This window comes from Schistocerca gregaria, chromosome 5 (genome assembly GCF_023897955.1).
Source record: "Schistocerca gregaria isolate iqSchGreg1 chromosome 5, iqSchGreg1.2, whole genome shotgun sequence".
Lineage (NCBI taxonomy): Eukaryota > Metazoa > Arthropoda > Insecta > Orthoptera > Acrididae > Schistocerca > Schistocerca gregaria.
Window position 1 is genome coordinate 187193671 of NC_064924.1, and position 27755 is coordinate 187221425.

General features: G+C 41.9%; 1 protein-coding gene across 1 annotated transcript; it reads right to left on the bottom strand.

Moving 5' to 3' along the window:
* LOC126273283 (trypsin beta-like) lies at positions 1 to 27755 on the bottom strand. The gene is made up of 3 exons (XM_049976828.1): positions 27390 to 27755; positions 20458 to 20745; positions 1 to 198 (listed from the first exon to the last, which is right to left on the bottom strand). Exons 1-3 carry the CDS (start codon positions 27753 to 27755, stop codon positions 1 to 3), a joined length of 852 nt encoding a protein of 283 aa, XP_049832785.1.

Here is a 27755-nt window from a genome sequence, read left to right on the forward strand (position 1 = left end):
TCATGTGTCGCTGCTGGCTGACACGGCAGTACGGCCGCTCGGCGACGACCCCTCGCCCAACACACTTGCGAACCACAGCAGGCGAGCCCCTACACTGGCTTCAAAATTGCCAATAGTTAACCCGTGCGCTGCGAGCCGCGGCAGCAATATCTTAGATTCCAGAGCTTGTGTATGTGCGCTGTAGCCAACCTTTACATCCTAAGAGAGTATAGCCAACTCTGAATACTAGTTACCAAACTCCATTGCGCGAAGCTATTAATGATTCCAGGTGATGCCAACTGCGTTCAGTGTATGTCCAAACGCACTCATGTGGAGTATACGCCATCGCACGACCTAAATCGCGTGTGACGCTCTAGATGGCAGTTACGATCTCAAAGCCGAACACCCGCGAGGAGTGTGGATGCTTAAAATAGTATTCTACAATGTGATGTGTATTCAGACAACGACACTAGAATGCCCTGTCTCTCCAATATCCTTTACTTCAGGACTGCTCGTCTTGGAAGCTACGCAGGAGACCTTCTGTGAATTTTTATTATAAATGAAAATCCTCAGTCTAGCCTGCTAAGCCCCACACAACTCATTTTATCAAAGTGTACGGGCTTGAAGATGGCGTTAACGCAACGTCGAAACTAGTAGTGAAGAAAATATAAAATCTTAAGTATAGCTGTAGCAATTTCATTTTTAATAAAAATTATACTCGCTGTGTACCAACTTCATTCTATTTAAATATGGATGTACGAAGATCTGTCAATTTTGGAAGCGCTGATGGTGTAAAGCTGTAAGGAATGGCACTCAGCAGTGCTTCGTCATGTAGTTGGCAGAGCAATATCTGTGAAAGGAAGAGGCCCTGAGTTCGAGTCTCTGTCCGAGTAGAAAGTCTTAACCTTCTTTTTATACACTGCTTTTTAATCATTAGCTATTTATTGTCCCGTTAGTCATCTACCGGTTTCGGTTATAACCATCGCCCAGGAAGAAGAGTACAACATGTAAGTTAAAAGTAACCCTCATTACTTTCACCTGAATAACAACCAAAGAATCCAGTGCCATTGTACAAACAATTTGTCGTAGAATACTAACAGTCATATCTCATGTCAAGCCGACGGCCATCAGAGAAGAAACAAGACAAATAAACAGCTGATGGTTAAAAGACATTTTATGAAATATTTCACGGCTGTTGAACCTCGCGTTATGGAAACATTATAGTTTTAATCAGCCGGAATGTTTCAGAAGAGCTCTCATCCCACTCCAGAATGAAACATTCATTTTGTACTTAACAAGATGTCTGCCTCCGAATTTCGTTTGTATGCGTGTCTGACGGCTATGCACAGAACCTGGGTTCGATTTCTACGGGTTTTCCTCGTTGCCAAGACTTCAACGGAATGCAGACAGAATAGTACTCCATACTAAGGAGCTATTGTTCCTGAGTCTATAATAAGAAGTTTGCAAATAAACTATTTATGAAAATATACAGTACAGTCACCAACAAACTTTACATATTCACATACTCCTTTACCTTTTACCCAAATGAATACAGACTCATTTAGATATATTTTCCTCCTATTATGAGTATACAAAGACAAAGAAGAAGTCGACATATAAGCAGATTTACCACCCTCCCTCCCACCATGGGCAGCCACTATAACACGTTACAGTACTGTTCATAAAAGTAGAAGGGGTCTGTTACTGCATGAAGGAGCAGAGCGGTCAATTCGATGCCTCTACGGGAAATCAGACGCCAGTGTTAAATATATGATACAAAGTTTGCCACAGGAAACAATGTCTGCTGTGTCTGCCTTTTAGCGTCGGTACATTCTCTCGTGCTGAGAGATGTGTGAGACAGATCGCACTGAAGTGCAAGATGAATTTAGCAGGTGGAGAGTGGGTGACAATTGGATGGATCACAAGATATGTACGTGAACTATTGGCGGATGAGAGGTTCCGGGACCACAAAATAAAGTATTCATTAACTACGATTTTTTTTATTAAAACAACTGAAATCTTTATAATGATAAACTTGCAGCTAGACACAATTTTCGAAATGCTTATGAATAAAGTTATTATCAAGAGACAACAAAGGTCATCCCAATTCCACATACGAGGACTAAAAAGAAATTATCAAATAACACTAGTACTCAACAGTTGCTACGAAACAGCTAATAGCTCAGCGTGGTTGTTCGTCAACAGAAAATACAAGAAATGAATTGAGTATTTTTACCAGTTGGAAAATCAATTTCAGGTTCCAGGTGTCAAATGTTTTTTATTCCTGTCTTTGATGACAGTATAAATTCCTTCGAGTATGACGGGTTTCAGTCAGTAACCATCGTCCTCAGATATGTTGTACACCATGTCCTATTGTGATAAAGACGTAATGGCATGGTCAAAGCGTATAAATGCACTCAGCAAAGCAGCGTCATGTAGAACTAAAACACGGTGCAGAATAGGCCACAACGTCCTCACAATCATTTTGCTACTGGCGTTATTGTACAAAACATACTGAAGATCAGTGTTGGTATTCGTGACTATGTAGCTGATTGTGAATTCAAGGTGTGTTTCATCGGTAAGCCAAAATAATTAAAGGTTTTAAGTAGTTATAGTACAACATTTAATAAAGTTATAGGTCAAGACGAAACACATTTTTGTAGCAGGTATGAAAACGACTTAAGGCCCAACAGTAAAGGACTACCACAGCGAGGCCGAAAATAATTTAAGTACAAAGCAGTTGCAGTGAGAGTATAAAAACCCAGCTGCAGGTCAAGAACATCTGTTGATGAAACGAGCACTTTACTTACCTATTGTACAACAGCTTAAGATCCAATGGTGAAGTCAAACCAAAATTTGGAAACACTAACATTTTATGCACAATGAATTGCAATAGAATTTTTAAAAAAGGTACGTGGTGTCCATAATTAAACTTCCTGTTTCAAAACGGTGCAGCAAAAGAACCGCTGCTCAGAATGACGTCAGATGTGAGCAGTATGTTATTGATACAGGGGGAAATATCAAGGAAGAAAAAAAATGAAAGGGCACTTTTACCAGTAGATGGGGTTTCAAACATCTTAACTACACGTAAATGTGGTCGGCTACAATCGACGGGTGAATCGCAATATGATGTCTACAGTTTGTGTTGCACATTACACCCTCCGCACTGCTCAATATAAATGAGAGCCCAAGTTCGGCAGCCAACAGTTGAGGCGCTGTTAGTTAGGTACGCGCATCCACCACTGCAAGGTCGTATCGTATCGAATGGGAAATCAGTTTTTAACTGTCCTGAGGCGAAAATCAGCAATAAAAGCTAAATGACATCGATTTTTAATTGTACTACTGCCAACACCGCATGAAAGGCAAAATGACATCGCTTTCTAATTGTCGAAGCGCAATACATGTTCAATATGCTGTCCACCGTTATCTGTCACTAGCTGAAATGGAGAAACACCTCTTCCACAACAGATACGGCTAATTTGGTTTTCACGATCAGAAAGCGTTGCGCTGTGAGTCTTTCAATTTAGTTGCATTCGTAATCGCGGAACTTGACACATTCTTGAGATCACTCCACAGCCAGAAGTCACAAGGATTAAGATCAGGTGACATGGATGGCCAGGCTGTAGGGGAGTCACAGATGCTAATTTTAGTATCTCCGAAAGGCTATTGCAGCGGCCGCTTCACTGGCTGTGCTATTTGTGGAGGAGCGCCATCTTCCATACTAATGAGGGTAACCATACATCTGCGCTGTTGAAGGATAGGAATGACGTTGGTGCGCAAAAGACTCTCGAAGCGTTTACCAGAGAGGGTACAGGTAACTGGACCCGCAGGGTTCACTTCCTAGGAAAACTACTGAACTACTATAAACGATGGCACTAACCCGCACCACACACTCGACTTCACAGAGTGATGTAGTGCAGGTTAGTGTGAGTGGTTGTTTTCCGTTGCCAATATTATGCAGTTCAGCTTACTGACGTGTTCTTGGCGATGGAAATGCGCTTTTCCTGTCCACTGAATATTCCGTGGCCGTCATTGTCCTCTTCCTAGCGAGCAGGAGAGTCCAGTGCGATGTGTGTCTTGCTAGCAAGTCAGCAGTAAGCAACTCTTCAACATGCGTGATTTTTACGGATAGCAGTGCCGGATGTTCAGTAGAAATTTATGCACTGTCCTCTCAGACGAGTGCAAAGTTCGGGGACTCCCCCGTGCACTACATGTTTGCACTCAACCGCTCGATCCCCTCTGTCGTCGTGTGGCCACATCTTCCACAGACATCGGATCTCCTACTTTCCTCCCGCACCCCCACTGATCTTCAAAAGAACATGTCTTTTCGAATTTTGTAATCATTTTCTCAAGAACTTCAGAGGGCGTCGGAGCAATGCCTGTTTTCATATCCTTGAGTGTTCGAACTTCTGCGGGGATATTAGGGCGCCATATCCGTTCTTCTGAAAGAGCTTTACCACCAGCGACAGTCAGGTTATACGTCTCGGAGCAAGTTGTAAACAACAGTGTGTCGCACGTGTCTTGATGTGCCAATTCTGACACTTACAGCATCATGTACTTGTCATATTTTCCGCAATTTTTTTGTTCCGAGACGCTTCCCTAGATGTCATTAATATTCAGTTCGGATCTGACGTCGTTTGGAGCAGTGACTCTCTTTCTAAAGCGTTTTGAAACTGGAACGTTAATTATGGCCCTCCTGTACATACAGGGTAACTGAATTAACTGCCTGCGGCCATACAGTAAGTTTTACAGTTGGCGAAGGTGCTTTAGGATTTTAGGTTTCAACTCAAAATGTCCATAAGTGATCTGCTGTGAGCTTTAGGGCACAAAGGCAAAGCGAAACAATAAGCTTAATATGCCGAGGCTCGCCTCTAGGCAGTGCTTCTTAAATTTACTTACAGCATGGGCGTTAATGTAAAAGAAACCACTTACATCAAACCACATAAAACTTTAATAACCAGAAAAGGTGAGGCAAACGCATAACCTCAGGGATAGCAGATAAGCAAACAACGGCAGTAGACGATCAAATATATAGACAGAATGGCAAGGCCCTGCGGGGAGCATGGTAAATGACCAGATAACAGGTTGCTAAGTCGAAAAAAGACAAATGACCAGTAATAGGCACTTGACGTAATCAACTGATCAGCTGGTTTGCAAAATAAAGTCTTCTTCCTCATATTTATTACAAAACCTGTGTGGTGAATGTCATCGGATGGACAAAAAGCGTACCGTGAGGTCCCCAACAAATAACACATTAAATAACGGCTACTCTGCCCTGTAAGACACATATAGGCAAAATTAAGCATTTCAGCTTTATTTCCACGACCGAATCAATGAGAAACAATATAGGAGGAAGGGCTGCATCAGTGGTAAATTTTTGTTCTCTTTGTTGAGATCCATTTCAGAAACTCTGTAGCTGTTTTGACCACCGAATTATTACAGGAACATAATGACAATCAGGCTATAAAATACAAATTAAACCATATAAAAATATCTGTTTGTAAATCGTTAATATACTCGTACATGCCAGCTATACCCCAGCCATGATAACTCATCGAAAAATAATAGCACATGGCACCACTTGAGATTATACATAGCAAACGTCGTTTAAATAAAGCTCGCAACGTACATTTCTATATTTCCATACAGCTAACCTCTGTACGTGACTTCGATAGTAAGTAGCACTATCTTTCTTAGGGTCAGTTGTCTTACATTATTATGAATCATTTAAAAAGTAGAATATAATAGTCTTACGTAACATACAATGGTAGCTTTAAATTCTAAATTATAATGACATTCTCAAATACTAAAATGCATTCAGGAATAGTGCGGAGGCGAGAATGAAGAATCGACGTGTAGATCGTACAAATTAAAATAGTAATGGTAATTTTAAAGATAAACTAAAATTGTAAGTAGGCTGTTTAGGTTTTCTTATTGGTAACGCCACATAGCGCTCTGTATGAAAAATACTGTTATATCAATAGGATTTTGTTTCTACAGATGTGTAACGCAAATTCGTGACCTGTGAAATTTTTTTATATGAGACTGTCACTGTAGCGGAAACTGCTGTCGTAAATATTTCAGTAAGAAAGGTAAGTGAACTTGACGTAATGCGTTTTGGGCGCCCAGCTGAGAGGTAGTCGTCTGACAAAAGAAACCCATTAGGTGAAAAAACAGAGGCCATTATCCTCGCTATTGACATTCATTCCTTTGTAGAAAGCATCGCAAATACGACATGCTCAAACTTGAAAACATATGATTACACTTTGGAGTTCTTAATTCATGATATTTACTGAAATGAAATGATGAGAAACATTTCATGTCTATTGTCTTGCTAGTTGGAAGATTGTTTACTGCATTATGAAATGACTTATGGCTAGCGAATGAAGTTTCACGCCTTGCTTTGCCTATTTTGTTTAATATCTAGTTTCTAGCCACACTGCAGCATTAGTTACAATACTATTTAATGGATGTACTAATATAGATATTTTATGCGTGCAGATCCAGTAAATAATAACTTTATGATGTACTTAATAAAACGAAGGAGCACAAAAAGCCTTCCCTTCACAGGAATTGCAAAAATATTTTTTTTACGATTTGGTAACTTATCTGCCAGCGTATGTTCTCGTGATGCATCACTCTAGTGTTAAGATGTGACATAGCTATTAAACATTTTTACTATAATATTTTTTTCTGCTTCAGCTTTGTCATGTTTAGATATAAATTATTACATTTATTGCTGCTCGCTATGCGTACTTGCATTTTTTTTATCATTGCTGTTTGTGTTAATTGTTTTGTGCTGCTGCATTGCCTCGTCCCTTAGTTTAGCATCTGAGCTCAGTAGATTTAAGTTAGCTTAAGAGGGGGTAGACTATATAAGAAACTAACTATGATGAATTGGAAGAAAAGCATTGAGAAGCTTTAAGACAATGGTTTGGCCAAAAAAGTAGTGTACAGTGGAGAAAAACTATTTTTGAAAGAGGATGAGAATAGAATCAGAAAGCATACTTGGATAGGATTTTTTTTTGGGCTGTAGCAAATGTTGAAATAAGAGCGGCGATCTATGGAATGAAGTTTTGGGTTGGACTGCAGTACCAAATGTTACCCTAAAAACAAACCCTGTCCTTTCCTTTTGTGTTATCCCACCACGTGTTTGTGTACCCTTGTGTAGTTATTTTCTTCCTGTCTCTGTGTACTGTTTCATAGAATTTTTTCTCTTCTAATACTAAGCTACATTCACTATGATGAGGAATACTGTTACCCTCAAATATAATTTGCATTAGTAATATGTTATTTACTTTGTAAAGATGTTTAGACATTATTTATCTGTTCTGTTTTAATGCTCATGTGTGAAGTTGATGTTTCAAAAGTTATTCTTATCTTTTATGTATGTACTTATGTCGTAATTTTTGTAACACTGATGTATTTGTTATTTCGATTCTTTTGTAAAGCCTGTATTACCGCAAATGTTATCTGTACTATTATGTTCTTCAATGATGTATTTTGTACCTTTGTTATTGTATTCTCATGTTATAAAATTGTAATTGACACCAGTTCATCAAATTAAGTAACTTGTAAATTACATTTCGCTGCACACGTTTCTGTTGGTCATAGTATATGGACAATATGTGAGAAGTAGGGACTGATAGTCTTTGCACGTATGTTAATAATTCAGCAAGGGACTCGATAACAGCATTGCTGGTTCTAAGGACAATTCCAAAAACTTTGTGAGTGCACAAGTGGTGGTTTATAGACCTGCTATATTCTGCGCAAGACACTTCGATGGTGACTGTGCACCTGCACAGTCGCAACAGATGGCTACTGGCCGTCTCTACATGGACTACAGTGGGTCTGCTCTGTGATGACCTACCTACCGATAGTCTTCAACGTCGACTGACTCTGCTGTGGCCCATTACCTGTCTGCATGTCAAGAGTCAGCGCTGTCTTTCGTTGGAAGGACAACACTACTTCTTCAAGACTGCTTAGAAATTCACTACTTCCAAATGCAACTTCTTTTATTGCTCAGACTTTGAAAAACAAACACTGCATTTTTACTGTGATGAACGATCAGGACTGTCTTTATGGACTGTGAGAAAATTTTAGCTTCTGACCAACATTGTATCAATAAGTGTGTGCATTTGATATGTTTTTTATAGTAATTATGACAAATTTTATCAAATCATTATTGGCCACTGCCCAAAACAATTTGTAAAAATTTTTTGTGGGGAGCATGGGGGCTATGTAAGTAGGCTGTTTAGGTTTTCTTATTGGTAACGCCACATAGCGCTCTGTATGAAAAATCAGTGGCTGTGCTGTGCGCAGTCTGTGGCTAGTTTGCATTGTTGTCTGCCATTGTAGTGTTGAGCAACGACGGCAGCTGGATGCTAACAGTGTGTAGCGTTGGCAGTTGGAGGTGAGCCGCCAGCAGTGGTGGACGTGGGGAGAGAGATGGCGGAGTTTTGAAATTTGTAAGAATTGGTGTCATGAACTGATATATATATATATATATATATATATATATATATATATATATATATATATATATATATATATATATATATATATATAATGACTATTAAGGTAAATACATTTTTTGTTCTCTATTAAAATCTTTCATTTGCTAACTGTGCCTCAGTAGTTAGTGACTTCCGTAGTTTGAATCTTTTAGTTAGCTGGCGGTAGTGGCGCTCGCTGTATTGCAGTAGTTCGTGTAACGAAGACTTTTGTGAGGTAAGTGATTTGTGAAACATATAGGTTAATGTTAGGCAGGGCCATTCTTTCGTAGGGATTTTTGAAAGTCAGATTGCGTTGCGCTAAAAACTATTGTGTGTCAGTGTAAGCACAGTCGTGTACAGTTTTTCTAAGGGGACGTTTCAAAATGAATACAAATACTAAAAAACGTGTTACACATTTGGCTACATATTGTACGGCGAGTATCTCTTCTAAACTAACGTACAGTACGAAATGTACAGGACAGATACCATCAATACTACGTCGCGCGCGTAATGCAAATTATTGCAGACTGGTGGAATGGAGTTTGCCTAGTGGGGGACTTCCACACTTCATGAAGTCTGCGTGTGTTCCTCTCAAAACATTTGAAAAACAGCTGAAACCTTAAATTGACTGGATTGGGAAGAATATGAGCCAGCCAATCGAATGTATGGCCACACCCAAGGACGAAGGTGAATGGGACGCAAAGAGATCGCGTTGGAGGGCTAGACCAGAAAAAGGTCACTTGCAATGGAGACGGCTCTGCACACTCCGACTGCCCTGCCAGGATACATGGCCAGCAGTGGGTGGCACACCTGCAGCACACCACATTGGTGGTGCCAAGAGAGGCTGACAGCTGTCTTGAATGCCTCTTCCGCCACGCCGATAGCAACATTGTCAACTCCGATTGAAATCCAGAATAGTTATCACGCAAGTTCTCTTACCAATTCTATTTATCACACAGAAACCACGGTTTAAACACACTGCTAACGACCGTGAGATTCTTGTAACTGATAATGGCAAATAATTGTTTCCAATTCCATCAGTAAAAGTAATTTGATAATTGTATTTGAATAATCGTCCTCCAACTCCACTTTGTTCATGAAAATAGATGTTTGTCACCACTTTTTTGTGTTATTTTATCTTGTCCTCCTAACCCTTTTGCATAATTTCCAATGCGGCAATCATTTTCAAAATAATGTGAATCACTTTTATTTAACTTACATATGTCCCACTTAGGTACAGTTTAAGATATTGTGTTTCGTTAGATTTAATGCATAAATGCTGCACTAAAGTGCAATTTGACGTTATCTTTTAAACTTTCGACCATGTGATGTATGTGCTGGAAAAATGAGATGTTAATTTTGAATGGCATATGGTACAAGGACTAATGATGACCACAAACTTTTGTTGACTACCTGGAATTAATGTGTACAGAGACGTACAGGAAAGTTAATTTTCTTTTACGTTCTGTCGCCTGTTCTGTGTTCTCTCATGAACTTCAAGTTACGTAGCGCCTGTCTCAACAATTGATGACAAAATGTATGTATTCTAAAAGAACTTCAACAAAATTTGAAATATTATCTTTTAAGTTATTTAATAACCAGTAACCGAATGTTACTCAGCTACGGAAGAGACGAGAGCACAGCTAAGACGTCCGATTGCCTTCTATTAGATCTGTATATAGCGTTTTAAAATCATTATTAGAAGAACCACAAAATCTACCATCTCCAGGATAAAGGAAAACTTCGACAAGGTAATCTTCACAGGAATTCCTGTTCAAATCGCTCTAAGCACTATTTGACTTGACATCTGAGCTCATCAGTCTCCCAGACTTAGAACTACTGAAACCTAACTAACGTATGGATATCATACACATCAATGCCGATTCGAACCTGCGACCGTAGCGGCAGCACGGTTCCAGACTGAAGCGCCTAGAACCACTCGGCCGGCAGGAATTCCGGCTACGCAACGTGTGAGAATACAGCAAGCAGTTTTAACTCCAACTTTAAAGATAATTGTAAAAAAATTATTTTATTTCTTTGTAATACAAGTGTTGCATGTAAGGAAAGCTGTTTCTTTCTCACTGCACATAATAATACAAATATTTCAACCACAACCTAAATTGGCGGTCAAAGCGTGGCACGATTTTTCTTCATTAAGTGTCCATTTTCTACAACTTTGTTTCTAAATTAGCATATTTTCGATTGCTTTGATACATTGCTTTTCTACATTAAACACTCTCCGTTTATTACTAACTTAATTTAACAGAATGGTACGGCAAGTATTTAGCAGAAGAGTTGCGAACCGAATCCAGAAATGTATGCAGTACATTCCCTCAATTATATTATCATTTCAAGTACTGTTTCAATTTTGAGTACCGATGTTTCATGTTCCTTGTGAAAAGCGTTGCCCCGGCAATGCAAATCAGCGTTGCGTTGATCGCGTTGTTGCCTCATTTTGAGGAAAATTACGATAAGTGCGTTGTTTACTTCGACGGAGTAGTAATATTGAAGAGGGAATGACGTTGATATTTTGAAGTCGGTAGTAAATGAAGACTAGTTCTGACGAGCAAAATTTCGGAAATAAATCTAAATTTGAGAACAGGCATAGTGAGAGTGTTGAGTTAATTAGCGAGCAAACAACTCAATAACAAATCTGAAACGGAATGATAGGTAAATGCAACTACATAAATGCTGAACGATGGCACAAATCGCTGAGAGACTCGGCCCTTACGGTAAACGAATAAGAAATTCTCAGAGGGGCGAAAAGCATTTTCTGGTAATGTCAAGACGTTTTAGGAACAGTTTAATCACAAGTTTGGGGGAGAAAGCTGACGGAACGTGAATTTAACTGCAATTCAGCATATACACGGTTGATGATGCTAAGCAGGGATACCAGTCAGAAAATGAGATGGTGTAGTGGGCCAGACGCAGAAGACGAAATAATGTGCGACATCTGTGAGGAAATCATGGTTAGTGCAGATGAGACTGACTAGGCTTCAAATGAAGTTAAGGTTTCGATACAGCCCTGCTATAGTGTGCAACATCGTTGGCTCGCTAGTAATTGATGTACTGAGATACCTCATCAAGGAGTATGTCGCATATTTCGACAAAGCTACAGCATATATCGACTGACGCTGTATCAGAGCATTCATTCCTCCTAATCTTCACATCGTTAAATGACACATAGAATACGAGGTAAACGAAGACGAGAAAAATATGAGAGTGGCAGGGAAGCACTCATTTCAAAGAAAAACAATAGTAGACTTAAACTGGCATGTATCAGAGGACATGGAGTGCTGGTGTACAAATAAGAGCGACATGACGCCTAGTATAAAATCAGGTGCAAAGAGCGTCAATAGGGCAATGAGCTGTCTCCAGATCCGGTCACTGGCTGATGAATTTTGTCAGTTAACAAAACGCAAATGTAATAGTACATACATGTGACGTCATAGAGTTTGCATTAGTCTCGTGTTAACTGGAAGTAAAGAGAACGAAGAACAATGTCACAGAAACTGCTTTGAGACTTAAAATTAATGGGAGGGCTTCAAATTAAGGCTCACATTGAGTGAGCTCAAAGGAATATCTTTAAAAACACATGTTTAACCAGACAGGTCAGCAGTGGGTACATTTGAGATGAGCTACGGTTGTGGTAATTACGTTTGAGTTACATGCTATGATTGACAATGTCAATGTTTGATAATTAAAAGCTATGGTAATATGATAATGTGAGAAATGTCATACAATTGCGATGGTAGTATTTGGGTACATGAGATACGGTTCAGGAATGAGAAATGAGAATATAATACGACATTTCACAGTAGTAAGGCGGCTGGACCATAGGAGCGGCGCGTGCTTGTAAGTAGTTATTTGCTTGCTAATGTGTTGGAGGTGATAGAGTAAGTAATATAGCAGGAACGTAGCTTTGGAAGTGACTTGTCATCGATTCGTTCGTTAAGTAATGGAAGTAAATTATGTATTCAAGTGTAGATGTTGAGGTAAACGAAGTTTGTATGAAAAGAAGTTATAGACTTTGTGCATGTGTGGTGTCATTTGTTTCGCAATCCGTAGCTGAAACATACATTAATTACGTAATTTGAAGGTGGTGGGTGAGAGATGAATGGACACGGACTATTGATGTCGAGTGCATGGGGACTTTAAGCCTAATCAGCGGTGACGAGCGAAATTTCGGGATTGGAGCCCGGGGTCTCCTGCTTACTAGTCAGTGGCGTTAACTATTGTGCTACCCTGACACAGTGTTTATCTAAATCGTGCGGATCCTGTTGGCGTGCACCTGGGGCACCTGCATTCCCACCTAGCTCCACCTATCCGCAGTCCCTCTAAATATCCTCCCTGCTAGCTACTTTCAGATTCTCGCAGGAGGTCGGATGTATTTGTGCATCCGGACTGAAGATGATGGATTCATTACAGATCGAGGTGAATTGTTATATTAATGCGTGGTGTCTGTTCTTTCACCCATTTAAAGCAAATCTCTCTGGAATACTGGCATAATTTCTTCTCAATGAAATCTCTAATTAAGAAGTTAACATCTGACTTCCAACGAGTCGAAATGTTCCAGGTATTCCAGAGAGATTTGCTTTTATTAGTCGGAAAACGTATTAATTTTACAGCAGAGGCTACATATCAGTTTTTAAGGGCAGGAGGTTAGTTGAAAGAGGAAGACGTAAAGAACAAGCCGAAGAGGAGGAAACGTACAAGGGGAGCTCGTAAGAATTATCGAGATGTCTAAGTTGAATTCTCCGATGCTTCAAAGACTTGGTATTACACTCCTAAGGACGATAGTTGACACCACAGGAGCAAGTTTTGTTACAGATGAAACGTGTTCTGAAAATTCCTAGCGGAGCTTTCACAGAACTAAGTCTTCTTAGTAGGTGTGCTGCCCTGCATTCTATCTGCCCCAGTATACTGGTAGTCTCTACGTTTAAAAATATAGTCTGAGAGCGAACCAGTAACTTAGTTCTGTAACTTTGCCGTGGCAACCCTCAGGGGAATCACCAATCATTAAAACGATGCCAAGCTTCGCTAGGAATCTTCAGAACACGTTTCGTCTGTAACAAAACTTGCTCCCGTGGTGTCAACTATCGTCCTTAGGAGTGTAATACCAAGTCTTTGAAGCACCCTATATACTGGGGCTTGAAAGAGAAATGAAATTAAAGACAATATCATGGAAAGGGAAGAAGAAGTAAAAGCAGCTGAGATGGAAGATACGATATTGCGAGAAGTATTTGGAAGAGACCTTTAAGATGTGAGTCAGACAAGAAAAGTTCCACCTGGTGTGCAAGATGTATGATACAGGCGAAATACTCTCATACTTAATGAAGAACGTAGTAATCCCTATTTCAAAAAGGCCACATGTTAGCGCATGTAAATGTTACGGAACTATCATTTGAAGAAGTTATGCTTGCAAAACGCTGACGTACATTATTTACAGACGAAAGGAAAAAGCTGCCACATGTCGACATCAGGGGACATGTTTTTGAAATAAGGTAGAAAAACGCTAGGCCACACTGATATACAACTTATGTCAGACAGGTTAAAGGAAGGCAAAAGTACTTTTATAGGATTTGTAGACATCGAGAAAACTACCAACAATGTTGACAGGAATACAGGCATTGATATTCTGAAGGCAACAGGTATAAAATGCGTGGAGAATAAGGTTTTATGCAGCTGCTACAGAAACTGGACTGCAGTTGTAAGAGGCGAAGGACATGTAAGAGAAGTGGTAGTTGAGAAGTGAGTTAGACAGGGCTGTATCTTATCCACCGAGTTACTGTCTACACTGAATAAGCAGCAAAGGGGAAAGAAGTAAAAATCACTGAGAGAGAAAAGAAAAAAGGAAAGATAAGCCTTTGAGGTTAACTGATGACGTAATTCCATCAGGGATAGCAAAGAACTTGGAATAGAGAATGAACAGAATGGATAATATCTAGAATAGAGGTTATAAGATGAGCATCATCAAACGCAAAACATGAATACTGGAATTTTCCCGAATTAATCGGTCGATGCCGAGAAAATTAGATAAGGAAAAGAGACATTAAACGTTGTAAATAGATGAGTTTTTTTATTGGGCAGCAAAATAGCTGATGACCAAAGCAGAAAGGATATAAAATGCAGACAATCTGTAGGATGGAAAGCATTCCCGAAAAAGTGGAATTTCTTGACATAGAATATGAATTTACGTGTTAGGACGACTTTTGTGAAACCATTGGGCCAGTGTATAGCTTTGTGTGGAAGTCAAAAGTGTACGATAAGTAGTTCAGACATGAAGAGAGTTCAAACTTTTGCAATTTTCTGTAGCAGAATGCTGAGGAGCAGGTGGGTGGAACACGTAACCAATGCAGAGATCTGAATCCAGAAGAGGAAGAAAGAAATTAACGACACACCTTGACTGAAAGATGAGATCGGTTGACGGCAGTCCTCTAAGTCATCACGCGGGGAATTGTGTGAAATGGTGAAGAGTAGTAACAATTGTAGACGGAAAAGGAAGGAACCTTGGGCTTAATATACAGTCGAAACCCAGGTCATTTGAGAGGGAGCACAAGGCCGCTTTGTGCGAGGGACGGGAAAATAAATCGGCCGTATGCTTTCCAAGGAACCATCCCAGCATTTGAATGGAACAGTTTATTGAAATGTCGGAAAACCTAAATGTGGATGGTCGAACGCGAATTTCAACCGTCATCCTCCCGAGTGCAGTTCCGGTGTACTAACCATTGCGCCACCTCACTCGGTGTAGAGGGAGTCCAAGGAATGTATACAGTAATCAAACTCGAATGTATGTAGGGTGCAAAAATCATACGGAGATAAAGAGACTTCGGAAGGAAGACATCTCTACCCCCTTGTACTCTTACGGGTTCATGGGCAGCCTTACAGAATTCTTGGTGTCATATCCCTGCAGCACTACTTCAGACATTATTCGAGACCCTGCCACGTCGTGTTGTGGCACATTTGTATGCTCACGAGAACCCTACACGATATTTGGCTGGTGTACTAGTTTCTTTGGCTCTTCAGTGTATTATTATCATTATCTTTATTATTATATAACCCATTCTTCGTCACCCAAACAGACTCTGAGTTGTCTCCTGGAGCGTAATAGGCTGCCAACCCGGCGACCACTGATTCAATTTGCATTGACTCGGCAGCAGAGAGAGGCGCACATCAACTGGTGTTCCCAATGAGAAACTGAACACAGAAGAGGAATTATGTCTACGTTGTGATGCGTCATAGTGTTGCATACAGCATCACTATGAGCAAGTTGCGTGAACTCTGAGGGAAGTTAGCACTGTCAGACTTTATTCGCCGTAGTCATTTACGTGTTTCTGTTGGGTACTGAACACGATCACCTCTGGTTGACATAGGCGGTAGTTTAGACAGTAGGATTTAAACACGTTACCTGTTGAGGGCAGCAGTTCTTTCCTGATCTTCGAGTTAACGATGTCATTACCTAAGACAACTCAGCGTCTGTAGTTGCTCAAGCTGTAAAAGAAGGAAGATCAGCGTTTCATGTCTTTAAGAATTGGAATGCCAGCTCGGATTTAGCCTAGCATGGGAAAGGAAATCTGCAGCGCCCTTGCAGCCTTGTTGTTGATGCAGTCCTGACCTGCCGTGTGTAGTGAGTGTTCGACTGTTGCCATGGCCAGCACGTTCCCTCCATGTATCACCCACAGAAAGTCTGGCACACCACAGCTGGCTAGCCATTACGACAATGGAATGATTTAACCACATCTGTCATCGAAGTACATAACTTCTCTGTCCCAGGCCGAGTTACAGCAGTAACTGCTGCCAGAGGTGACAACCCACAGTATTACATTTCGCATTCTGTACATACAAAAGTCTTAAAAAATTATAAATTTATGTTCTTCGCATAGTACTGTATGCTGACATGAAGCATAATTTTTTCTATCCTCTGAGGATCTGCAGTTGTCATGGTCATTAACACGGTTGCTGTTCACCATAATTAACACATTGAGTATATGCGTGTCAGTCTTGAAAATTGCTTTCGCTTTCGTTGACGGTGCCACCATCCACTGTTATCTGAAATGTCAGTACAATAATATCATGCAGGAGACTTTTTGTCAACAATCTTGATAACAAAATCTCTTCCAGATAGCGATAAGAAGACATTATGAAGAGTTGAAAACAGCAAATAGCAGATAACTGGTTGGTTTCTTAGCAGTCTGAAACATAAAATATAATTAAATGGCACGGTACCACAAAAGGCAAGCAAATGACACTACATTAATGCTTTTGTAGTATTTGTCCTTTCACAACTGTTCAAAATGGAAAAAAATACTTGTATTACTTTCCTGGTTGCAGTGCTCAACAGATCAGTTTCCTAATAGAATGATAATTTATTTCTCGTTATTGATACGCTGAGTAATTGGTGCAGGTGCAGAAATGTCTATTCGGTTCTCTGATCATTATATCAGTATTCATATTATTTACAGACTGATAATTAAGGCTCTTACAAATGGTATCTTCTTAGGTTGGATAACTACTCCAAGCTATTAATGCTTATTTACCCCTCGGAAACAGGTCAAATAGTGAAGCATCGATGCGAGAACCCAAAATGGTTAGCCTATACTGCCAGACATAGTTCACTTAGTGGTGCTGCTATGTCGATGCAGAAAACATTAGCTCATAAAATTTCTGACACTTCTATGGGAGGAATTTTCCACATAGAGAAACAACAACCTACACAGTTATGTATGTAAATATTAATGTACCACATATAACGATATATGAACTTGTCCCTGTTACTTACTCTATGGACTGTATGCTGCAGCAAATGTCACATTACGTCAACTCCTCTTATATTAAAAACTACGTACCTATATTTATGTAAGGAAATTACACCACTAACTACGTGAGCAGGCATACGTTCAGTTACAGTGAATACAAGAAATTCATTTCCATATGACAATCAAACAACATGATCATTTTAAATTAACGTATCGTTGCTAAGACTGAAAAACATAGATTTATAGAATGTGTCGCTTGATCGTTCCTCATTCCACAATCTCCAAAGAATTTCAGTGATTTGGAATGCACGCCATCAGTTTCTTTCAAAATGTTACACACTCCATGGGATATTAAGAGAATGTCAACTCATGTTCTCTGTGCAGCAAAGTAAAAGCTGACAAATGCATGTAGAAAGAATGAGACGTTTGTCCGTGACAGCTATTTGATGACAAAGTACTGAGCTTATAATATACGAATCCGGAGTTACGGCAAAATGTGTTAAGAGTGCTTGCGTCTCCGTTATTACACCAGTAGAACTTATTAGCATTACAAGTTTTCAAATAACTCCTGTAAGTTATGAATACTTATTACTAGCCCCTCTGTGCACTGTCGTTTCCTGTGATCGACCCATATCTCTGCAGTTCAGATTTTATATAAGTGCTAATAAATGGTTTACTGGCTGGATAACGGGTAAGTGAGACAGGGCATACAGTATTAAGACAAATTTCGTAAGAACTGCATCTAGTAGTTAATAATATAGCTTAAAAACGTATCTTATAAGCAATTAATGTAGCTGTCCGTCAAGACACTCCGAACTCGAAAGCGAACTGTAAATCAATAAATTAAATGGGAATGAAACGAACGTAGACGGGTGAAATTCATATAATATGTGAACGTGTATACAATATGGAGATAGTGTAGGTCTCAAAATACTATATGTATCTCAAATACGAAAGCATTTGTCAAAATTGAATACATACAACAGATAATGGACAAACAGAAGAGAACGTGCTGTAAGCAGATGAAGCCCCCTGAAAGAACAGTTTTCGAGTGACCAGCTAAGCAGAGCTATAATCTGTGTGTAACTTTCTTACCCATCACTGTGTTACAAAAGAAGAAAATAAAATGCATATTATAAAGAAAAATCCCGTATTTGTAAAGACTAAGATAGAACACTATCATGAAACTCCTGTTGGAGCTTAGATACAACGAGTTACATTGACTGATTTTATGGTGGAAAGACGGTTAGTACGGTGTCTTCAATGTGGCAAAACTGATTCCATGGCTGAATAAAGCTGCCATTGGGTGAGCAACATCTTTACACATCCATCTAAGACGCCTTGGGGGTGTCCATCACGTAGTTATCTACCTGCTCTAACAGAAAACATGAATAACATCTGCGACGTTAACAATATACACTCTTGGCCATTAAAATTGCTACACCACGAAGATGACGTGATACAGAGCGAAATTTAACCGACAAGAAGATGCTGTGATCTGCTAATGATTAGGTTTTCAGAGCACTCACACATGGTTGGCGACACCTCCAACGTGATGACATGAAAGCATGAATGTTTCCAACCGTTTTCTCGTACACAAACAGCAGTTGAACTGCGTTGCCTGGTGAAACTTCGTTGTGATGCCTCGTGTAAGGAGGAGTAATGTGTACCATCACGTTACCGGTTTATCGTATCGCGACATTTCTGCTCGCGTTGGTCAAGATCCAATGACTGTAGCAGAATATGGAATCGGTGGTTTCAGGCGGGCAATACTGAACGCTTTGCTGGATCCCAACGGCCTCGTATCACTAGCAGTCGAGATGACAGGCATCTTATCCGCATGGCTGTGACGGTAGTACAGCTACGTCTCGATCCCTGAATCAACAGATGGGGACAATTGCGAGACAACAACCATCTGCACGAACAGTACGACGACGTTTGCAACAGCATGGACTATTAGCTTGCTGAACGTGGCTGCGGTTACCCTTGACACTGCATCACAGACACGAGCGCCTGCGATGGTGTACTCAACGACGAACCTGGGTGCACGAATGACAAAACGTAATTTTTTTTCGGATAAATCCAAGTTCTGTTTACTGAATCATGATGGTCGCATCCGTGTTTGGTGACATTGCGGTGAACAAACACTGGAAGCTTGATTCGTCATCGCCATGCTGGCGTATCTCCCGGCGTGATGGTAGGGGGTGCCATTGGTTACACATCTCGGTCGCCTCATATACGCACTGACGGTGCTTTGAACAGTGGACGTTGCATTTCGATCCCTGCGAAACCCTACCTTTCAGCAGGATAATGCACAACTGCATGTTGCAGGTCCTGTACGGGCCTTTCTGGATACGGAAAATGTTTGACTGCTTCACTGGCCAGCGCATTCTCCAGATCTCTAACCAGGTGAAAACGTCTGATCAATGGTGGCCGAGCAACTGGCTCGTCACAATACGGCAGTCACAACTCTTGATGAACTGTGGTATCGTGTTGAAGCTGCATGGACAGCTGTACCTGTACACGCTAGCCAAGCTCTGTTTGACTCAATGACCAGGTGTATCAAGGCGGTTATGACGGCCATAGGCGGTTGTTCTGGGTACTGATTTCTCAGGATCGATGCACATAAATTGCGTGAAAATGTAATCTCATTACAGTTTTAATATAATATATTTGTCCAATGAATACCCGTTTATCATCTGCATTTATTTTTGGTGTAGCAATTGTTATGGCCAGTAGTGTATGTTATGCGCTTTTCAAACTCCAGTAATATAACGAAAACAGTTGTAAGGCGATATGTGTCCAGTTGTTTCCTCAGAATCCTATGTCGCAAAGTTATGTACCCTTTTTCACATATCCTGCAAGTTATATAGTAATATAGCATTGACGAATCACGTTTTACCACAGCAATTCGCCTACCACAGACTCCCAGAAAACAATGTGAGAAAATAAAATGTATGCCAATTAAGAGATAATATCCTTTATTTGATCATAATAACGTATGACATACATGTTCACGCTAAACTTGACAGATGGCTGAAATTTAAGAGTCTCTGAGTGTATGAAAATTTCTGACGCTGCAACTGGTTTTACGTTAATGCAGATAGTATGAGAGAACTTGATTAGACGCCAGAGGCAGCCGTGATCCAGGAACGGAGGTTACCGACGTTAGCATAGACGCCGCCATCGGTCTCGCAGTATTCCCTTCCCCATGAGACAATGCCGACCTGAGTGCCGCCACTGACGAGCGGACTGCCAGAGTCACCGTAGCAGGTGCTCCTGCCGGCCTCCCCCGCGCAGATCATGCGGTCTGTGGCGCCAAACCTGGCCACGCAGCTGGCGCGGTCGATGACGGTGATGTCCGCCTTCATCAGCGTGAACGGTGGCGCCTGGTTCGTGGTGGCTGTGAGACCCCAGCCGGTGATGGTGACTGCCAGCCCGCCTGGCGGGTCGTAGCCTTGGGCAGGGAGACCCACGATCTGTATGTTGCCACCGATGGGGAAAGGACTGGCCGCCTGCAGCGTACCAAGCAGTACGTTAGTTTTGATAATTTGCGTAGAGGACTTCAGGTGACACAATGAGTCTGTTAACAAACCAATTTCTTGACCCACACAAAAACACTCATCAAAAGATATAGGTAAATGCCAATGCTGAATCACGAAATTTTTCAAGAAACAAGGTTTTGCAGTACAACAAAAGAAAAAATACAAAAATGTATATTTGTAGTTATATCAGTCGTGAGAAAAAAAAGTTTTAGTCATTTCTTATCTGACTTTGTCCGTCATTCTGTTAAGACCCCACTTTACCAGTAAAGGGTAATGTACTAAGTTGAAATATATGTCAGATACTGAAGTCTATAGACCCTTGGCGGAGTAATAAATGTAACTTTATAAGTCAATACAACTGATAGCTAGGGCCATTTACGTCCCTTAATTTGGTACTCTCACAGTCATTCAACAAAACCTACGCGGTAGTTCTCGGTGGCGTAGAATCATGAAATTCTGCAAGAAGCAATGTATCAAAGTACAAGTAAAGCCTAAAACTTTTAATTTGTAACTATAAGTCATACTATACTTCTGCATTCCCTGTCGGATGATTGATTTTCATCACTACGATACAGGCAGCTTGAATACTGTGTTGTGGAACAGTGTAATAGTGGTCGCCTGCTTCCTACAGGATTGTATATCACATATTACTGAAGTTAAAACATTCTTGAAAATCTTGGAATCACTGGGAGTGACATCTTTCCAGTATCAATGGTGATAACGAGCAAAAACTATAGAAATTCTCTATTCCCAGAATGAAAGAACTCTCTGTATACATAAAGAAGATCGCATCGAACCCTCAGTGCTCGAGTCCAATTTTCAGCTGATCAGTCTTTTTTAAAATATAATAGAATATTCCAAATGCTCTTCTTTACAAAAGTTTCTGTGTGATATATGAGGTCTTAATATTTAACTGAATCTTCTTGATTCAATACAGCGTAGGGATGTGCGTCAGTGATACGGAGCATACTCATCATCGTGCACCATATCTGTAATAAGCATGCTGTCATAATACGAAACTGTAACTTTGAAATACCTTCTGTATGATGTATTAGTTTCACGAAAACTGCTTGGTCAAAACAGTGAAGGCCAAGGTTCCAAACAGATCCCTGATTGTGAACGAAAATACGATCTTTGGCGCAAGGCAAATGTATGTACACTCCTGGAAATTGAAATAAGAACACCGTGAATTCATTGTCCTAGGAAGGGGAAACTTTATTGACACATTCCTGGGGTCAGATACATCACATGATCACACTGACCGAACCACAGGCACATAGACACAGGCAACAGAGCATGCACAATGTCGGCACTAGTACAGTGTATATCCACCTTTCGCAGAAATGCAGGCTGCTATTCTCCCATGGAGACGATCGTAGAGATGCTGGATGTAGTCCTGTGGAACGGCTTGCCATGCCATTTCCACCTGGCGCCTCAGTTGGACCAGCGTTCGTGCTGGACGTGCAGACTGCGTGAGACGACGCTTCATCCAGTCCCAAACATGCTCAATGGGGGACAGATCCGGAGATCTTGCTGGCCAGGGTAGTTGACTTACACCTTCTACAGCACGTTGGGTGGCACGGGAAACATGCGGACGTGCATTGTCCTGTTGGAACAGCAAGTTCCCTTGCCGGTCTAGGAATGGTAGAACGATGGGTTCGATGACGGTTTGGATGTACCGTGCACTATTCAGTGTCCCCTCGACGATCACCAGAGGTGTACGGCCAGTGTAGGAGATCGCTCCCCACACCATGATGTCGGGTGTTGGCCCTGTGTGCCTCGGTCGTATGCAGTCCTGATTGTGTCGCTCACCTGCACGGCGCCAAACACGCATACGACCATCATTGGCACCAAGGCGGAATGACTCTCATCGCTGAAGACGACACGTCTCCATTCGTCCCTCCACTCACGCCTGTCGCGACACCACTGGAGGCGGGCTGCACGATGTTAGGGCGTGAGCGGAAGACGGCCTAACGGTGTGCGGGACCGTACCCCAGCTTCATGGAGACGGTTGCGAATGGTCCTCGCCGATACCCCAGGGACAACAGTGTCCCTAATTTGCTGGGAAGTGGCGGTGCGGTCCCCTACGGCACTGCGTAGGATCCTACGGTCTTGTCGTGCATCCGTGCGTTGCTGCGGTCCGGTCCCAGGTCGACGGGCACGTGCACCTTCCGCCGACCACTGGCGACAACATCGATGTACTGTGGAGACCTCACGCCCCACGTGTTGAGCAATTCGGCGGTACGTCCACCCGGCCTCCCGCATGCATACTATACGCCCTCGCTCAAAGTCTGTCAACGGCACATACGGTTCACGTCCACGCTGTCTCGGCATGCTACCAGTTTAAAGACTGCGATGGAGCTCCGTATGCCACGGCAAACTGGCTGACACTGACGGCGGCGGTGCACAAATGCTGCGCAGCTAGCGCCATTCGACGGCCAACTCCGCGGTTCCTGGTGTGTCCGCTGTGCCGTGCGTGTGATCATTGCTTGTACAGCCCTCTCGCAGTGTCCGGAGCAAGTATGGTGGGTCTGACACACCGGTGTCAATGTGTTCTTTTTTCCATTTCCAGGAGTGTAGTATTTCTCGAAGTAGATAAAGATAAATTCTATAACACTAAAAAATAAACAACATTACTACCGCTAATGCTTAGTTTTTCAATAGGAGTAAAATATGCACTTGGCGTGCAAATTGGCCCTACTTACCTTACTTACGTGTTAACCTACTCTACTTTGCAGTAGAACAGTTCGATATTTGCACCACTGTTTAAGCGACAACTGACACAAATGAGGCCGGCCGCGGTGGTCTCGCGGTTCTACGCGCGCAGTCCAGAACCGTGCGACTGCTACGGTCGCAGGTTCGAATCCTGCCTCGGGCATGGATGTGTGTGAAGTCCTTAGGTTAGTTAGGTTTAAGTAGTTCTAAGTTCTAGGGGACTAATGACCACAGCAGTTGCGTCCCATAGTGCTCAGAGCCATTTGAACCATTTTTTTGACACAAATGAAATTCTGACTAATTATATATTTCTACACGAATAAACTACTCATCGTAGTAGCTTTCCTATTTATTATATCTATCAGTGGAGGAACTTTGTCGTGAATGATATCTCAACAGTCTATGCTGTTAGTAGCTAACATCTTAAACTACGGATGATGTGCGACCATAGAAATGTATACAAAAAGAAGCACGAATCTAGAAACGTCATTTTCATATAATAAAAGCTGAGAAATGACGATGAATTATTTACAAAACTAACCATAACGAACTGAAGTTATTAATACTCCGGAAAGTGAAGGAACAGAAATTAAATACTAATAATTCTTTTCCCGCTTACGACGATAACACTGCATAAATGAAGGAGACACCTCATCATGTTAATCATCTTGTGACAGTATTTGGGTTCCATCTATTTTCACAGTACACACTCCTAACTGAAACTTTACAAAATATGTTTTAAAAATCCACACCCATGAGCCGCGCCCTCCACCCAACGCTCCCTCCAACAGTTTTACAGTTATTCCATAATCATGGCAACTGGAGAGCTGAATCAGTAATTCCAAGGCTTCATTTCGTCCTGTGTTGCATGGGGTGGAGTTGAGTCCAATTTCTTTATTTCGTGAAGCAGAGAGGTCCCCGACCTCGATTTTTCGTACATTTTCCCCCACTACTATCTCAGTAAAGTGATATTTTCCCTTTTCAGTTGAGCAGTTGTGTCCACAGATGAATACATACACAGTACAGTGTGATCACTTTTCTTAGCAGTTTCTACATTCGCTGTGCAGTTATAAAAATTGGGTGTAGAATCAGCAAGCCCTGACTGGACTGTTTAGAACAGAGACAAAAAGACTACGGCTGAGATGAAGCTGTGTGGGAGGACGAAGTGACCTTGTGGAAATTGGGATGGATTTTGGGGAGGAATACTCAACCACGTTTATTTTATGCTGGAAATAGATGGAGAAAATGCCGTGGCTCACAGTTGAAACATTCCCTTTGTTGAGTTCGATTATGACTCTATGAGGAAGAGACAGAAGATAGACTGTGGACTACATTTTGGTAATGTTCTGTAAATCTTCATGTCTCCCTTGAAAGCAAGACAATGTTGAAACAGCAGGCGTATTTTCCCACCGCGGACTGGGTCTGCCCCACACCCCCTCTCCCCCCTCAACTATCACACGCACGCCGCCCGCTTTTGCAGACACCCGTAGCTGTGCAGCATAATCCTTCTGATTCCTTTTATAACCTCGTGATGAAGTGATTAGCGGGATCGGCAATTTGAGTCATAAAATTTTAAAAAAATGTAATAAAATATAGATAAAATTGTACTGAGGTGAAAAAAAGTCACGCGATGCATCCCAGTAGCGAGTTGGACTTTCTTTTGCCTCAATAAGGGCGACAGCTCCATGTGGCGTGAACTCAGCAAGTCGCTGCAAGTCCGCTGCAGAAAAATTTAGTCTCTCTGTATCTATAGCCGTCCATAATAACGTGAGCGTTGCCCACGTTGTGCGTGAACTGAATTCTCAATTCAGTCCCATAAACGTTCCACCTAATAGTCATGGGGTATTCGAAACTAGTTGTAGGGGAAGGAGTAGAAGAAGGACTTACAGAAGAATGTAGGCTTGGTAGTACCAAGGACAGACCACAAATAGTACCTGAGTTCTACAATAAATTTCAGCTTTGAATAGCGAACACTCTGTTGAAGAATCACGAGAGAAGGGGGTGTATTTGGAGCAGGCGGGAAATTCGGGGAGATTTCTGTTAGATTACATCTTAGTCCCCGAGAACGTAGAACTACTTAAACCTAACTATCCTAAGGACATCACACACATCCATGCTCGAGGCAGGATTCGAACTTGCGACCGTAGCGGTCGCACGGTTCCAGACTGAAGCGCCTAGAACCGTTCGGCCACCAGGGGCGGCTCCTCTCCGTAGGTTCCGGACAATTTTCACAGCAGCCACTTAGAGGTGGGGCCATCGCATGGAGCCACAGATTCTCAAGATAGGTAGAATTTGTCACCAAGTGTAGGTTATCATTAACTGAACTAAGTATTGTCACACAGTATTTCGATGTAACACTCTACAGGTATTGATTTCATCGAGACCAGGAATCTTTGTAAACGGTATTATATATAAGGTATTTACTTTCTCTGTAATGGAGTACGTAAAATCGGATATGGTTTTTGGCATACTACAAATTTTCACTTGATTTGTGTCACGATTTACCTAAGAATAACCTATAATGAGGCGACAAAACTCATGTGGTCACGATATGCTAATGTACAGATGACGCCAGTATTCTCTTTACGAGGTATAAAAGGGCAGTGGACTGTCACAGCTGTCGTATGTACACAGATAATTCATGTGAAAAGGTTTCCGACAAGCTAATGGCCGCAAAGCAGCAACTGAACGTGGAACAGTAGTTGCAGATAGACGCAAGGAACGTTGTATTTCGAAAATCTTAGGAAATTGTATATACCGAGCTCCACAGGGCCAAGAGTGTGCCAAGAATAACACATATAAGGCATTACCTTTCACCCGGACAGGGCAGTGCCCGACGACCTTCGCTTAACAACCAAGAGCAGCGGCGTCTGTATAGAGTTCTTAGTGCCAGTAGACAAACAATACTGCTTTAAATGACCGCAGAAATGAATATGGGACGTGCGAAAAATGTAGTAGTTAGGACAGTGCCGAGAAATTTGGGGATATTGGGCTATGGCAGCAGACGAGGAACTCGAGTGCCTTTGCTAACAGCTCGGCATCGCCTGCAGCGGCTGTACTGGGATAGTGGCCATAGTCGCTAGGCCCTAGACGAGTGGAAAAACGTGGTCTGATTGCATGAGTCTCGAATTCAGTCGGTGAGAGACGATGACAGAATTCGAGTGTGTCGCAGACCTCGTGAAACCATGGATCGAAACTGTCAGCAAGCGACTCTGCCAGCTAGTGGGGGATCCATAATGTCGAGGGCTGTGTTTAGGGAAAAGACTTGTTGTTCTGGTCCAACCGCACCAATTATTGACTGGAAATGATTATGATCGCCTACTTGGAGACTATTTGCAGCCATTCAAAGATGGAGTCTCTATAAATCCAAAATGCTCTGTCAGTGGAGCACAATGTTTCGCGATTGGTTTGAAGAATGTTTTGTCCAATCGAGGTAATTATATGGCCATCCAGATTTCCTGACTCGAATGTTCCGAACATTTATGGAATTTAATTGAGACGTCATTTCATGCACATTAACCTGAATAGGCAACAGTTCCGCAATTATGGAGTGCTAGAGGGGCAGCTTGGCTCACTATTTCTGCAGGGAACTTCCAACGACTTTCTGAGTCCACTCCACATCGAGTTGCTGCACTACGCCGGGAAAGGGGTGGTCCGACACGATGTTAGGAGGTGTTCGAAACTTCTGTCACCTCAGTGTAAATTGCTTCGGTTCCTTAAGCGACAGAAAAGTTTTGTTTCTCATTTTTCTAATGAAAGAATCGTACGTGTTCGCCTGATAAAGTGTTTTGTGTTATCATTCGACTCTTCAGTACCTCAGATATCGTACTACTGCACTCCTGGAGCCGTGTCAATATAAGAAATGTATCAGGTAGTGTTAGGTCTTAGTGGGCGCTCACCTGCAGCACCGAGATGTCGTAGTCTTTCGAGTTGGGGTCGTAATAGCCGTGCAGTGCGCCGTACGACACGGCAGACACGACGCCTCCGCTCTCGCGGGTCGAGGTACCAGCCCTCAGGCTGTACGTGGCGATGTTGGCGCCGTAGAGGCAGTGGCCGGCGGTCAGCACCCAGTTGTTGCTGATGATGGAGGCCCCACAGGAGTGGTAGCCGTTAATCTGCATGGATACCATCCACGGGTAGCTGGATATGTCGGTGGTGGTGCCGCCGATTACCCGGCCGATCCCTCTGGCCCTGACCCTTACCGGCCGTGGGGCGGCCAGGCCACAAGACGCCAGACATAGGACCGTAAGGAGGAGGCGCAGCAT

What these genes read in the sequence shown, in the direction of transcription:
- LOC126273283 (XM_049976828.1), bottom strand. Translation starts at nt 27,755, where the DNA reads ATGCTGCGCCTCCTCCTTACGGTCCTATGTCTGGCGTCTTGTGGCCTG. An exon ending in ACGACATCTCGGTGCTGCAG is followed by an intron (nt 20,746 to 27,389) that starts GTGAGCGCCCAC and finishes GGTACGCTGCAG; the next exon opens with GCGGCCAGTCCTTTCCCCAT. An exon ending in TCGTCAGTGGCGGCACTCAG is followed by an intron (nt 199 to 20,457) that starts GTCGGCATTGTC and finishes ATACTCTCTTAG; the next exon opens with GATGTAAAGGTTGGCTACAG.